Consider the following 15,611-nt stretch of genomic DNA (forward strand, 5'->3'; position numbering starts at 1 on the left):
TTGTTTTATACAGCTGTCTGAAGCAAAAGTGTTGTCTGTATCCTTTGAAATGGATAAAATTGAGTATCATGCGGTTATAAAATTCTTTGTAAAAGAAAGTTTAATGACAAAAGAAATTCATTTGAAGTTCATAAACGTTTATGGGCACTCTTCTCCTTCATTTTTGACAATTAAGAAATGGGCTGCCGAGTTTAAATGTGGTCGTACCAGCCTTGAAGATGACCCACATGAAGAATGTCCAAAAAGTGTAACACCAGCAGAAATCATTGATCAAGTGCACGATATGGTATTAGATGACCAGTGAGTCAAAGTGCGTGAAATTGCTAAGACTATAGGTATTTCAAAAGAATGTGTAGGATATATTTTGCATGAAGAACTGCAAATGGAAAAGCTTTGTGCAAGATGGGTACCGTGCTTGTTCAGAGCAGATCAAAAACGCACTCGCATGAAAATCTCTGAACAGTGCTTGGAGCGTTTTAAAAGGAATAAAACTGATTTTGTGCATTGATTTATTACTATGGATGAGACTTAGATTCACCATTACACACCAGAATTGAAACAGCAGTCAAATCAGTGGACAGAAGCCAGTTGTTCAGCACCAAAGACAAAGTCAGTTCCATCAGCAGGAAAGGTTATGGCATCGGCATTTTGTTTATTATTTATCTCGAAAAGGGTAAAACAATAACCAGGGAATATTATTCTGATCTTTTAACCAGACTAGACGAAAATGTTTGTGAGAAAAGATCCAGTTTGCAGAAGAAAAAAATATCGTCTTTCATCAGGACAATTCACCTGCCAACAAAGTTTGGCTCCCTCTGACTTCTGTCTCTTCCCAAAACTAAAACTCTTCCTCGTTGGTCAGTGTTTTTCTTCGAATCAAGAGGTGATTGCAGCTGTAGAGGGATATTTTCCAGATCTTACTGAGAACAACTACATAGATGGTAAAATGGCACTGGAGCATCGCCAGAATAAATATATTAGTCTAAGTCTTAATTAGTCTTAAGGGAAATTATGTTGAAAAATAAAAATAATTTTTAAATCATAAATTCGTTTTTTTCATTGTTAGACCGAGAACTTTTCAGACCACCCCCGTACAAGATCCTCAGAATCTAAATAAATAAATGATCAACCTATATTATAATTACAAATAACTTAAGTAAAGAACTGCTTAACATACTTCTTTAATCATAATATGGATTGATTATTTACATTTTATTCAGATGCAAAAAAAATAAATCATTTCACTGGGCAAACCTTTTGTGGTTCTTTTGATGAGATTTGGACCTCTTCTTCATATTCTATTTCCTCAATTTCTAGTGTGTCTGGCAGAATGAAATCTGTATTTTCTTTTACTTGAGTAATTTCTTGTTCATTTACCTCTGCTTTCAATGTATCTGTATTATGAACTAACATATTCAACTGAGACACATTGACATCAACCTACAAAATCAAAACATACAACATAATTAGATCAAAGACAATTTTATCATTTAGATGTAAGCATTTAAACTGAAAGAAGTGAATATATGCTGTATAACATGAAGCTAAATCTGAGCTCCAAATTATTTTAAATTTACAATGTGACTGCTATTATTCAGCATTTTCGAAAATCTGTAAATAATATCTTGTTGAGAGAATGAAATGTCATTGCATTTCACTACCATGTAGTTTAAAACTGTAACACATAAGGTGCAAAGATTCTCTTATCAAATACACAAAACATCAGATAAAGTGATACACAAATAAACTTTTCTGGGGGAACAAAGTATACCAGAAAATTCAATTATCCAGATTGAATCTGCTATAAACAACCAATAAACTACTACTCATTAAATTTAACTGTTGATAAAATATTTGATTTACTACTATCCACCAATCATTTACTACTATCCACCAAGATATTTCCATTTTCTGTTATATTCAATAATGTTAAAGTGCATGCAGTAAACTGCTTCCAATATTACCATTACTAATTGTAAATAAAATGGAAATTCCATCTACTTATTCAATATTACCTTGGAGACAGCAAAACAATGATTTTAAATTTCAGTTATTATTCAACTAACTATATTAATACTCTCTCAAGTTAATAAATGGTCATATATATAGCAAAACAATTATTTAATAGTCAAAACATAATTTGGTTCAACACTAACATTACACCAATCTCTACACATAGATTATTAGAGATAAAAAGAATGATTCTAGTTTCACAAAATCTGAAACTAGAATGATCTTTGGCATATGGACTTATAATTGTACCATTAAAATGGTCCAAGTGAAATGACAACATATTTTAAAAGGGTTCATAAACAATGAGATTGTTTAAGGGACAATGCTAGACAAGTTGAACCACCACATAGAATATAAGGAATGCAGGGAACTGACTAGAGCCTCTGTAGCTCATTAGGCATAGACAAAGCCCTTTGGTTGGAAAGCCCTAGGTTTGATTCCTATCAAAGACATGAGGAACCTTTATCTCATCTTTTTTGACTAAAGGTCAGTTAGCTGGTCTCATACAGCGGTAGGGTTTTTTCCCACCCAGAAACTCAGGTTTTTCGTCCCCCAGAACACACATCTACAGATATAGGTCACACTAGGAGGCACAGGGCCAACCACCTTCTCAAGACAGTTGTGGAGTCCACAGCTAAAAAAACCTCAATAGTTTGAAAAGCACTTAACACAAGACAGGGGAACTAAGGTTTCTAACTCAGTCCAATCCTAACCCTCTTAAGTGCTGTGCCCCATTACTGGGGATCCACCTGGATGCTGAATGGGCAAGGCCAGGTTCACACGGTACTTCACAGATCAAACCATATCCTATATTGACTAAAAATATAAATATTATAATGATAAATCATACTTGGATATTGCACTGACTGGAATGTCACTCAACTATACAATTGGGAAGAAATGAAACACACACTCATGCATATATAAAAATACACTGAAACAAAAGTTTTACAAATTAATTCATGTCCTTACTACATACCTATGTATAATAAAGTAAAAACAAAAACATTAAGTTAATATTTTAACATTTAAATACAACTTAGGAAGGGGGAAAAAAAGGCAATATTTTATTTCGTGCATTAGTGTGCTTGCCAGAAAATAGAAGGATTAATTTTTATTCATAAGAATAAATAGTTTTGCTTACTGTGTTTTCTTTCAGAATATGAATGAAATGTCTCTATATAAATATTCCCTTCCCCAAACAGACACAATACTGCAAATGTAAGAAAAACATGTAGCTTCATTGTATTACTAAATGCAGTATGGACACTAGTCTATGTAAGATATGCAGAGACAATTAGTGTAAACTGGAGATATCTGGAATGAAAATGATCTGACTCATCATAATGATAACCAATTCCCCTCCCACAGACACCATTACATTATCAATACTAATTTTAAGACTGAAATTACAATTTAATTGAAAACATTCAAACTAGTATGTCATATATATTTAAAATTTTGTAAAAATGCGCCCACTCAATGCAGAAGGACAAAAATATATCATTCTGTCAAGCAAGTCTCCTGAAGGAGAAATGTGGGATGTGATTACTGCACGGAGTCGATGTGCTAAAGCTCTGAAATCTATGCTATGAGATACTGATGTTTTCTATTCTATTTCATTTAAAAAAAAACTGTTGACTCATGACCTGCAGTTTGAAAAACACTGTACAATCAATACTAACACCATGTTCTTAATAAAGATGCATTAATTCACACTGGCCGGCCTGGTTGGCCGAGTGGTTAGCATATCTGCACTCCAGCCAAGAGATTGTGGGTTCGAATATCAACTAGACATGGATGTTTGTGATTGTCTTTCACCTTCATACATACAAGTGAATAAATTGGGTCACCATGGGAGAAGTAAACCCAACCCTCCTGCAATGGCAGAAGCCTTCACCCTGTAGTGGGTGGAAAATAGGCTGATAATCGTCATCAATTCACACTGACAGAATGCACCTGAAATAAGAAAAGCATCACTCCTTACATTACTGCTGACAGTGAAATTTCTAGGTTTCTTCAGGATACAGGAGTAAAGAGTACACAGGGTATTTGAAATAGGAGAGGATAATTTATTTTTGAGGAGAATAAAAATTAGTATCTCACTGAAAAGCTTTATAAAGAATGAAATTTGAGCAGATTTCTGATATGAATTGCAAGGATATATACAATTATTACTGAGAGAAAAGAGAAGGATTTTGAAAACAACTAACCTTAGTAATGAGTGACAAAATTTGATAAAATCATCAACTGACTGAGCAGGTAAAAATGCAATGAAGATGTATGCAAAGACAGACAAATCAAAACGCCATGATAACACTAGAATATTGTGACACTGTGTCACTGTAGAATGAGACCATCCGAAGTCATGTGTGATCACATTGACGGGCTTACCAGCTTCATGTTGCTTTATAACTTGCAACTTTGTTGCAAGATCAATTGCTCGTCTCTTTTTCTGTGAATCTTCACTAGGTTTTTTGATTGTGCGTGTAGAAGCCATGTTGCACAAAATGAAATATTTAATGATAAATACACAAATAACCCATTTCTCAAACACAGAATCAACAGAGGGACTTGAAGACATGTCTGATTGCAAAGGGGAGGTTGCTACTGAAAGCGCTTTGCCACTGTGCATGCTTTACCTTATGCCCGCTTGCGTCTTGTTCAAAAGTATAGTCGAAAATGTTATTTATTCCCTTATGAGATCGCGGATGTATCTTCGAAAGGATGTAACTCGAACGGATGTAAGTCGAGGGATGACTGTATGTCATAATGCTTCAGAAAAAGAATGAAAAGAAAGTTTTCTGTTAACTTAGCTTTTCTTTATTTACTAGAAAGTTGTGCATAGCTTAAAGTAATGTAAAGATTTTAGGAACAAGATCAAGACAAAAAAAAATATTATAAAGATGGAAAAATATTTTGAAAGCTACTAATAAAGCTTAGAAAAGGAGAGAGAGGGTCTGTAAAAGTACTACACAAATGACCATCAAAGTTCATGAAGGCAATAATAATAAAACTGAAGATAAAGACATTCTCTGGATATCGAGTAATTACTTTAAAAAATTATTAAATAAGGTAAGCAATGAACAGAATTGTAACAGCAGTATTTATCAATATCTGAAGTAGAAAAAATATTATCAGTTTAAGGTATAAAATTATCTTCTTATACCTTAAACAGGAAAGGCAGGTGGAATAAATTACGTCTGACATGAAATGCTGAATTACTGCTGTTATAAAAGTTTTATGGTGATTAATGAATAATCGACAAAGTAGATTCCAGTGCAGTTAGATTGGAGTAAAGTTCATCATACCAAATTATAAAAAAAAAGAGAAATAAAACTGAACATGGGAATTATAGAGGAATTTCTTTACAATTCAGGAAAGATTTATGAAAGCATTTTTGAGAAAGCACTAAGAAAATTTTTTGAAAGGATTTATGCCCAGCAGGAGTTACCAAAACCACATTTTTACATTGTGGTAAATAGCTGAGAAATTATGGAATACGGATCTCTATTAATCTCAAAACAGCACACAGGAGAGATAACTACTCAACACACTAAATTTATATGGAGTAAATGAAACTTAAGTTGACTTAAACGAGTTAAGTCAACAGGCATAAGTGTTCCACATCATTCATAACTATTTTAAAAGTATTACGATACCAAACAAAACATTAAATATGAAAGGATGTTTATTAATTGGCTTATATTCCAATGGATTTCAAACCAACATCCTCAAAGCAAAACATGTGACTGTGACAGTGTATTATAGACAGACATGAAGATCTGTTAACCTCCCTACCGGCCAATGTGGATGAAATAGCGACACTAAATTGCACTTTTTATCCATGTTATTCAATGGGTTTTAGAGCTTCGTATCCAGATTTAGCTTGATGTCTATAGACATCGTCGCCAGTTGGGGGGGGGGGGTTAACATCTGCTACCATTTTTATGGGAAGTAGACCACATTTTAGATACCTCTTCACAAAGAATTAAATGGAAGAAAACCAATGTGCAGTAGAAAAGTCATTACTGGTCACAAAGATAATTTTTGGAGTCAGCAAAGGCTCTCAAGCTCTCCTAACCTTAACAGGCATGGCTGCATTAATCTGTCACAAATTTGGGAGAGACAGTCATCTTAAGATCAACTCCTACCCATCTTTAATAATTTCATTTTTATACCACATTAGAGGGCATCAACTTAGGACTTTAGATCATCATACAATTTCATTTTTTTTTTGCTTACTCATTGTTGCATGTAAGCTGCAACATGTTTGCTGGTTTGAAATCCAGCAAAATATAAGCCAGTTAATAGTATTTTGTTTGGTGTTGTAATACCATTAAACTATTTAGAATAGATGAAACTTCATACAGAGCAACAGAGAGCTTATAACTGCTAGTCATCATTTATAATTAAAGGATACATATGAAGTTTATTATTATTATTATTAAAGAGACCTGTAGGTAGTAAAGAACTCGATGATGATAAAATTAATAAATAACAGGGTTGTACATTTCTCCATGTTTACTTATAATCTGTACTGACGCCATTAAGGAAAGTGGTATTAAATATGCCATTCAATAGGAAATATTAAGCTTCTTTATTTTATGCACATGATGTTATTCTCTTAAAATCTGCTATAAGTTTTCAAGAGTCTTTTGGCTAAATTTAATCATTTCAGCAACACAATAATTAAAACTATAAAAATAGTCAAGAAAATGAAAAGCAACTGCATTCACAGTACAGAATTTACACAACCAATGCATTTGTAAAGGTGAGGAGCTCTTCTTCCTGTTATGAATTTTAGACCAAGTTGCCTGTTTTAGTCTCATGCTACTGCTTTCTAGGTCTTCCAATTGTTTTTTCCCAATAATTTCATATGTATACAGTAATTTTGCTAACTTGCTATTGTCCATTTGATTTAAATGTCCTATCATTTTTGTTTATACAGTAAAACCCCTTTTTTACACTTTCCAGAGGACTGATGGAAAAAAGTGTAAATAGCATGAAATGTAAAAAAACATTTAAAAAAAAGGCTAAAAGATGACTTACTGCTAGTATGTGAGTCTACATACTAGATTACAAAATTGAATAACTGAAAATAAATGAATTTACAATTACTTAAATTTATCTATTTTAAAAAAATTTGAATTGATTGTTTTTGCTTTTTCTGCACTCTTATAAGTTCCACCTGCCTCTCCCCAGCATATAAGGCATTAAATGCCCCCAGTGTATAAGGCATTAAATGCCCCATCGTCTCCTAATGCACTTGCAATATACCGCTTCAAAACAGAGATAGCTTCCGTTATTTCTTTACTAGTGGGGATGGTAGGTTCTTGATCACAGTCTTCTTCTTCAACCAATTCTTCCTCTTCTTCACCAAGGTGGTTGGAAAGAATGTCTTCTACACTTGGTACCATTAATGTGATCACACCAACATAGTCTTGAAATGAGGAAGCCTCATCCATCACATAGCAGTTGTTGGGCTCTGACATATCTTCTTCTTCCTCCTCTTCCACAAATGTAACTCCCGCCTTCCAGAAACAGTTGGATATGGTTTCAGTAGTAACATGCAACCATGCTTTGGCCACATAATGCATAGCATCAAGGATTGATATGGTGATTTGTTTTGGGTCCATACCATTATCATGCATAAACACAGCTTTTTCAACAAGCATTTTTCTATATTTCCATTTAAATGTATGGATACCCAGATCTAATGGCTGAAGCTCACTTGTTCAATTAGGGGGAAAGAACACTAATCTAATGTTTCTGAGCTGCAGATTTTTAGGGTGTGCAGGACAATTGTCTAGTAGTAGTAGTATTTTGCAGCGATTTGCCTCCATTTTAGCATCCAGAGCATGCATGGTGGATGTGAAGATGCTGCTGGTTATCCATGCTGTGCTGTTGGCATCAGACTTAGTAGGCAGATTTTACACGTTCTTAAAACACCTTGGCTTTTTAAATTTACCAATTACCAGTGGAGGTAATTTTTCTGATCCATCAGCATTGACCATGAACAAAACAGTTAACCTCTGCTTGCTGAGTTTTCCACTGTGACACTTCTCTCCTTTAAAACACATTTTACTTGGCAGAATTATAAAACAGCCCAGTTTCATCAACATTGAAAATATTTTTTGGTTCGTAGTCCTGAATAATAGTCTTTAGTTCATGTTTCCACTGGTTTACAGTTTCCCCTGCAACACTATTGCTTTCTTCACACACTTGATTATACACTATATTGTGACGAGTCTTGAAACGATCAATCCATCCATTTGACGTGGTAAAAACCATTAATCCCCAACCTTGCAGCAAATTCAAGAGCTTTTGCTCGGAGTATAGCACCATTGACTGGAATACTCGATGCTCTTGTAGAAACAACCACTCTGCCACAAATTTATCCAATTCATCGCATGTTGATGTCCGAATATATTTTCATTTTTTTGACATAGCACCAGATTGCTTTGCAGTGAGTTAAATGCTTGACCTGTTTTTAACTATCATGTTCAAAGTAGACTTTTGCCAAGATCTTTTGCTAAACGCACATGTCTTCCGGTATGCCAATCTACACGTCGCAGAATTGCCATCTTTTCTTCTACTGAAATAAACATAGATAATCCACTACTGCAACTTGAAGGCAACTTTCATACGCTAAATTACGTAGCAGAAATTCTGCAATACCAATTCGTACTGCGATTGAAAAATCATGGTATCGCTCATCACTGTAATGGCGGAAACAAAACGACAGCCGAAAGCAACGCCATCTGGGAACAGAAATGCGCAGATTTCTGCAGAAATCGATTTGAATGAGAGGAAATCGATTCAAAAATCAGTATTGCCACCAGAGGGAAAAAAACGCAAATCATGGGAAATAATGTCCACATGAAGTTGTTAATGGAGGGAAAACAATATATCGTAAGAATAGGACTTAAGATGGGACCAATGGAAAATGACATAAATGGCAGTAAAACGTAAAATCGGGATTTTACTGTATGTAATAATTAATTGGTTTTATAGGTTTTATCCATGTGATATATCCGGGTGTATTTTTAGGAATTTCATTTCTGCTGTTTAAATTCATTTTTCATGGTCCACATTTCACTTCCATATAATAAAGCAGCTTAGGCAGGTCATTAAACAGTCATCATCATCAAATTCCTGACATGTACCCTCAAGGGGGGGGGGGGGGTACAGGATATGATAGTACTACATGAAACATCATTACTAACTTTCAGGACTCTCGTATCTGTGGTCTCTAGTCTTTAGTCAAGTGTTTTATTTTTAACCCAGCTTTCAGATCCATAAGTTAAAATTGGTTTGAACACTGTCTTGTATACTGCTAATAAATGACTAATTTCTCTCTTTGTTAAAGATACCCAGAAATTTTATAAGCTAGATTTTAATCCTTTTTCCCAAGTAAGCAAACAGACAAGTAAGTCAAACTTGCACCTGAACATAGTTCAGATCTGAGGCAACTCGTGGTAAAGGTGGAGTAAGTTCTAATCACTTTCCTTAGCATTTCCTCTAATGCAAAGCACATACCCTTGCAGAGATGTATGATTCTAGGCATTAAAGGCAAGGGCCACTACCCAGACCGGTTTTGACCTTTATTCAGATCTGAACTATGTTCAGTTGCAAACTTGACTTACTTGTCTGTTTGCTTACTTGGGAAAAAGGATTAAAACCTAGCTTATAAAATTGCTGGGTATCTTTAACGTGGTATATACCCAAGGTAAAAAAACTTTTTACATTTTACTCTCATCCTGAGATTTTTATTTAATATGGTCAAAGCGTTAGGGGAAATACTAAGGAAAGTGATCAGAGCTTACTTACGTGTGGCAAAAATTTGTTTTGCCACATGAAGTAACCGGACTGTAGTACGTGGGCAAAGAGGGCAGTAATGTCGGACAGAAATTTGTTCTGTAGTAGGAGAATTGTGTCATTGATGGGGACATTAGTGAAAAGGGTTTTGTTTGTATATTTTCGGGACCACCATATATTCTGGGGGGGGGGGGGGGCGCGTAGTGGGGTTTGGGTTTTTTAACCGTGTCTGGTGGCCAAGAAGTGACAAACTTGAGTAGTTTCTCTGTTTTATCCTTTATCCTTTTTGTTGGGTTATAATTTACCAGCTTATATGTGTTGTTATCGGCTACTAGTTGATTCATTTGAAGTACGTATGTTGACCTGTCAAGGACGACAGTGAAAAAACACACAACACTTTATAAACAAAATTAAAAACATAACACTCAACAAAGACGACTTATTAGTCAGTTTCGACTAATAAGTCGAAGGATATCTTTTTCTCCAGTTTTCATGTTGCCTTTATCATCTCTAATTCCTTTTACAGCACTCTTTCCTCCACTTCTGAGCTTCTTCAACAACCTCCAGAATAACTTGTCACCTTCTTCATATTTATTTTCTAAGTTCTAACCAAAGTCTTCCCATGCCTTTTGTTTAGTTGTACGCAGTGTTTAGTTTTCTTACATTTGTCACTGTATTCTCAAGAGCACAAGCTGACTTATTTGCCAGACTTTTGTGATATGCTTTCTTCTTTTCCTTCACTGCTTCTTTAACTTCTTGTGTCCACCATGGAGTTCTAGTTTTTCTATTCTTGCAGATAACCTCACCACATGCCTCTCTGGCTGAATCAATCAATGTTTTCTTCAGGGCTTGCAACTGAATCTCCAAGGTTTGGTTCCTGTTCTGAAACTCTTTCATTTTTCCTTGAATAATGTTTGTATATTTTAGTCTACAGTTCACATCTGAGAGCTGCTCAACTTTTATTTGTTAAATAGTGTGGTTTTCTATTAGAAATGACTTAAATATATTATTTATTATGCCATTTATTTTAATATCTATAATTTTTTTCTATGATAAATTGCATCACAGGTATCTGAAAGTATTTACATGTTCTAATACTTTATTATCTATGACTATTTTATTTAAAATAAAGCGCCAGTAGGCTTCACTTCGGCGAGGTAAACATTATTTAAATTAAAGGGATATTAAATCCCACATTGTTTTAAAACCGAATAAGAAACTCAAAGATTGGAATTAAAGAATTTCATGCTAAATATATAGTAACTATAAAAGTATCGGCGACTACTAGCATACACTAAAGCACGTAGTTCAAGTACATAGTACAAACTAGGGCAACTCGCAGCAAAGATGGAGAAAGTTCTGATTGCTGTTCTTAGTATTTCACATAATGTAAAACCCATCTCCTAGGAGATGTAGCTACTCACTAATGAGATCTCAATAAAGATCGAAACCGGTCTGGGTAGTGACCTCCCACCATAACATAATGTATAATATCGTACATCTCCTAGGAGATGGGTTTTACATTATGTGAAATACTAAGATTAGCGATCAGAACTTTCTCCGCCTTTGCTGCAAGTTGCCCTAGTTTGCACTACGTACTTGAACTACGTGCTTTAGTGTACGCTATTTTTTTTAATTTTATTTATAAAATATAAATATTTTATAAATAAAAAGTTATCATCCAGACTATATACATACGTAAATAACCAGAAGATCATATATGTCCATGAGTGGATCATAAGCAGCAACATTCTTTTCAGTAATCATCATTAATTTCCTGATATAAACTTTCAAGGGGAGTTTGGCTATTAACTCCCCCTTGTTTATGACAACACTACATGAATACGTTTGCATTATTATTAATCTCCTATCCACAATTTCCTCCATATAAGTCTATTACTTGTCAGCACTCTCCAATATTGTCACATCTAACATTTTGTGCTTCTAAGGCAATTCTGACCGAATCAATCCACCCTGACCTTGATCTTCCTCTGGGTCTCTTTCATCCATTTTGGCATCAAATACCTGTTTGCTACGCTTTCCTCCTATTTAAGTGGCCATATCACCTTAGATTAGCTCTGCTGACACATTCTTGAATGCTAATAATGTCATGATTGTGCCACTGATGCCATCTGTTCATTCCCCTAATCTTTCTCAGAACCCACATATCTCTGGACTGTAGTCTTTGATCAAGTGCTTTATTTCTAACCTAACCTTCAGATCCATGACTTAAAACTAGTTTGAACGGTCTTGCATGCTGTTAGTTTAGAGCTTTGGCTAATTTCGCTCTTATTCCACATAAATTTATTCAGTTTTGCTAATTCTGTTGTCTATTTCCATATTTAATTTGCTATCTTCCCTTTCCAGATTTAACTTACCATCTACACTAAAGACTGTGCCTAAATAGCTAAAATATTTTACTTGTTCTATAGGCTTTCCAATAAGAATGCAGTCGATGTGTTTAGGGTTGCTAACTATTTTCACAGTTTTGGTCTTTTTATTGCTGATTTTCATGCTAAATTCGTTACAGCTGTCATTCAATTTAGTTAGAGAATTCTGGAGACTTGCACTAATGTGTTTAGGAGTACAACATTATCTGCATAAAGCAAAGAGTTAAATTTGACATCTCCAATTCTAATATCAGACCTAAGGCCACTTTCTTTCATAATGTGACCAAATAGATGAATAAGGGTGGAGATAATGTGCACCCTTGTGTTATCGCTGATTTTATATCAAACAAATCTCCCTGTAATTCCTTCAATTCTTCTCACTGCTGACTTACAACTTAAATATAGACTATGTACTGTTACATGAGTAAATGTATAATCTTACATTTACCCCATAAGTGTAGTGTTTTGAAAAGCTTTTCTCTGAGCACCTTATCATATGCTTTTGCCAGAGCTACAAAACTTAAGTACAGATTCTTGTCATATTCCCACGATTTTTCAACTATTTGTTATGAAGTGAAAATCTGATCTTGACAAGCTCTATTTGGCCCGAACCCAGTTTGCTCTTCCACAATTTTTCTTAGCCTTTTCACAAGTACACTTACAGAAATCTTACCAGGAACACTCAGTAGGGAAATTCCTCTGTAATTTTCTGGTATTCGGCTTTATCTCCTTTTTTTTTATAGATGGGAACTATCAGATCTCTGCTCCAATCATATGGAATTCAAACCTTTGACTAGCCCCTCTAAATTATGCAGTGTAGCCACTGCAAAACCTCCATTAACTATTTGTGGTTAAATATCATCTGTACTCCAGTTCTCTTTCTGCATTTCATGTTTTTAATGACTTTTTCTACCTCAAGTATTGATATGTACTCCACTTTATTTTTCCTCCATTTCTAACCTCTTTCAATAGCCTCAAGAACATTTTGCCACCTTCATGATATATATTTTCTATATTCTTATAGTCCATGCAGTTAGCCTAGTGGCTATGCACTTTGCAACCATATGCCCGGGGAAGGGGTGTCCTAGGCTCGATTCCCGTCAGAGACGCGAGGAGCTTAAGGATCTTCCTCAGCCATAGCCAAGTTAGCCGGTCTTGGGCGCAGGCAGCAGGGTTTTTCATCCCACAAGCAGGCAAACCGGCCCCGTGAACACACACTGATACAGTCAGGAATATGGCCCTTAGGGGATGCAGCAGAGGAGTGGCAAATCGGCTGCATTAATACGCCAGTAACCCCCTCATTAGGAGGGGACTCAACCCATCCTAGACGGATGAGAAAGGATAGGATAGAATATTCTTATAATAGTCTTCCCACGACTTTTGTTTAGCTCTCTCTCTCTTATATTTTTTTTCTGTATTTTTTTAGGGTATCTGCTGACTTATTTACTAGCAACTTTTGGTATGCTTTCCTCTTTTCCAAAACTTCTTCGTGTCCACCATGGGATTCTTATTTTTCTATCCATGCAAACAACTTCACCACATACCTCCCTAGCTGAATCAACCAATGTCTTCTTCAGGAAAACTCCAAAATTTTTTTTCACTTTGTTATACTATAAATGAAAGATGCCAAGAAATTATATTCTTGGTTTAATCCTTTATCCAAATGTAAGCAAATAAAAATTTGCACCTGAAGTAACATCGTGACTGAGCTACTTGTATATAAAGGCTAATGACTTCAAATTAATTGCCTTAGTATCCCATAATACAATGCACATATCCTCATATACATGTATAATGCTATGCATTATGGGAAGATCCACTACCTAGACTAGTTTCGACCTTTATTGAGATCTCATCAGTGGGAGCCAAATGCAGAAAACCAAGTCCTTATAAAGACCGGCTTAAAGGGGCGAAGCAAAAATGCTTTTCATCTTCCCTGTTATCTGTAGAGGACAGTGTAGGGATAAGGTGTTATTCAGCTATTAAAGCTCTGATCACGGCAGGAGGGTAACAGCAATAGCCGAACCTCAGTTAGAACTTCATTGGCTACAGCATTGCCATCCATTACCTCCAAGGGTATTATTAATCACTGCATCTCACAGTCAATTCATCTTCTCCCCAGAAAGCCAAGGTTGAAGTAATGGAGAAGTCACATTTCCATATACAAATAGTCAAAAGGTATCACACCTTATTATTAAAATATTCTGAATTAGAGAAAGATATTTGAAAGTTATTACACTTGGTTATATTATAAATTAAAGATGCCAAGAAAATATATTCTTGATTTAATCTTTTATACAAGTGTAAGCAAATAAAAATTTACACATAAAGTAACATCACGACTGGGCTACTTGCCCACATTATTTGTTTACACTTGGATAAAGAATTCAACCAAGAATATGATTTCTTGACATCTTTATTTTATAGTTTTGCTCTTGATCCAAATTTTTATAAAATATTTCTGTAAGTCTGATGTTCATTTTCCATATTGCTGTTTAGATTTTAAATAAGAACCAGCTTTATGCTGGCTGTCCTCTCAAATAACTCTAAGAACGTCTTCCTTAGTAGAAAACCTACTATGGGAATACACACAAATAAATCTTGCTTTCAAATTTTTCATTTTGAAATTTGCTCACTTCACTCAGGACTTGGGTGTTACCTTTCAAGAAATATATCTTTATTTTTAATGTTGAATACTGTGGCTACTTCATCCTTTTTCTGTATCTTACTCATTATATTTCAACATCATCATCATCAAATTCCTGACAAGTACACTTAAGGTTCAAGTGAGGTCTTATCAAGGGGCTTGTAAAGAGGCAAAATGACAGCCTTATCTTTACATGTGAACATTCATTTCAGCATTGCAATTATCTTTTGAGTTGTATTTGCAATCTTTGCTACATGGCCCCTGATATTATGATAGCACTACATGAAGAACTTACATTATTACTAACTCCTCCCAACAATTTTCCTCCAAATCAATCTGTTGTCTGTCAAGACTTCAACATTATCAGATCTTAAGTTTTAAAAGAGGTAAACCGTGAGTAGACATATCGGTACACAATAAATAACGGAAAAAACTCACGTAGAAAGATTATTTATTAATATAATTTTCGCCTGTGTGTCACAGGTATCCTCAGTACATTAATGTACTGAGGCATCCTCAGTACATTAATGTACTGAGGATGCCTGTGACACACAGGCGAAAATTATACTAATAAATAATCTTTCTACGTGAGTTTTTTCCATTATTTATTGTGTACCGATTATCAGATCTTATGTCTTCTAAGACAGAAATATAAGATAAAAATAAAGGCACTTTTTATTGTACTGATCCACTGCAGCCATCTTTGATTCTGCTGAGGCAGTGGAATCATATTCCACTTG

At 34.8% G+C, this 15,611-nt stretch overlaps 1 protein-coding gene across 1 annotated transcript in view; it reads right to left on the reverse strand.

Annotated features, from left to right (window-relative positions):
• Positions 1-1,236: 1,236 nt before the first annotated feature.
• Positions 1,237-15,611, reverse strand: part of LOC150102719 (WD repeat-containing protein 43-like) — a 128,725-nt gene continuing 114,350 nt past the window's right edge. The window contains exon 10 of the mRNA XM_090398726.1: positions 1,237-1,440. Coding sequence (XP_090254852.1) covers positions 1,237-1,440 — 204 coding nt within the window. The remainder of the gene's footprint in view (positions 1,441-15,611) is intronic.

The sequence above is a fragment of the Typopeltis vanoorti genome, chromosome 10 (assembly GCF_054136105.1).
Source record: "Typopeltis vanoorti isolate ZY-2024b chromosome 10, IOZ_Tvanoo_1.0, whole genome shotgun sequence".
NCBI classification, from domain to species: domain Eukaryota; kingdom Metazoa; phylum Arthropoda; class Arachnida; order Uropygi; family Thelyphonidae; genus Typopeltis; species Typopeltis vanoorti.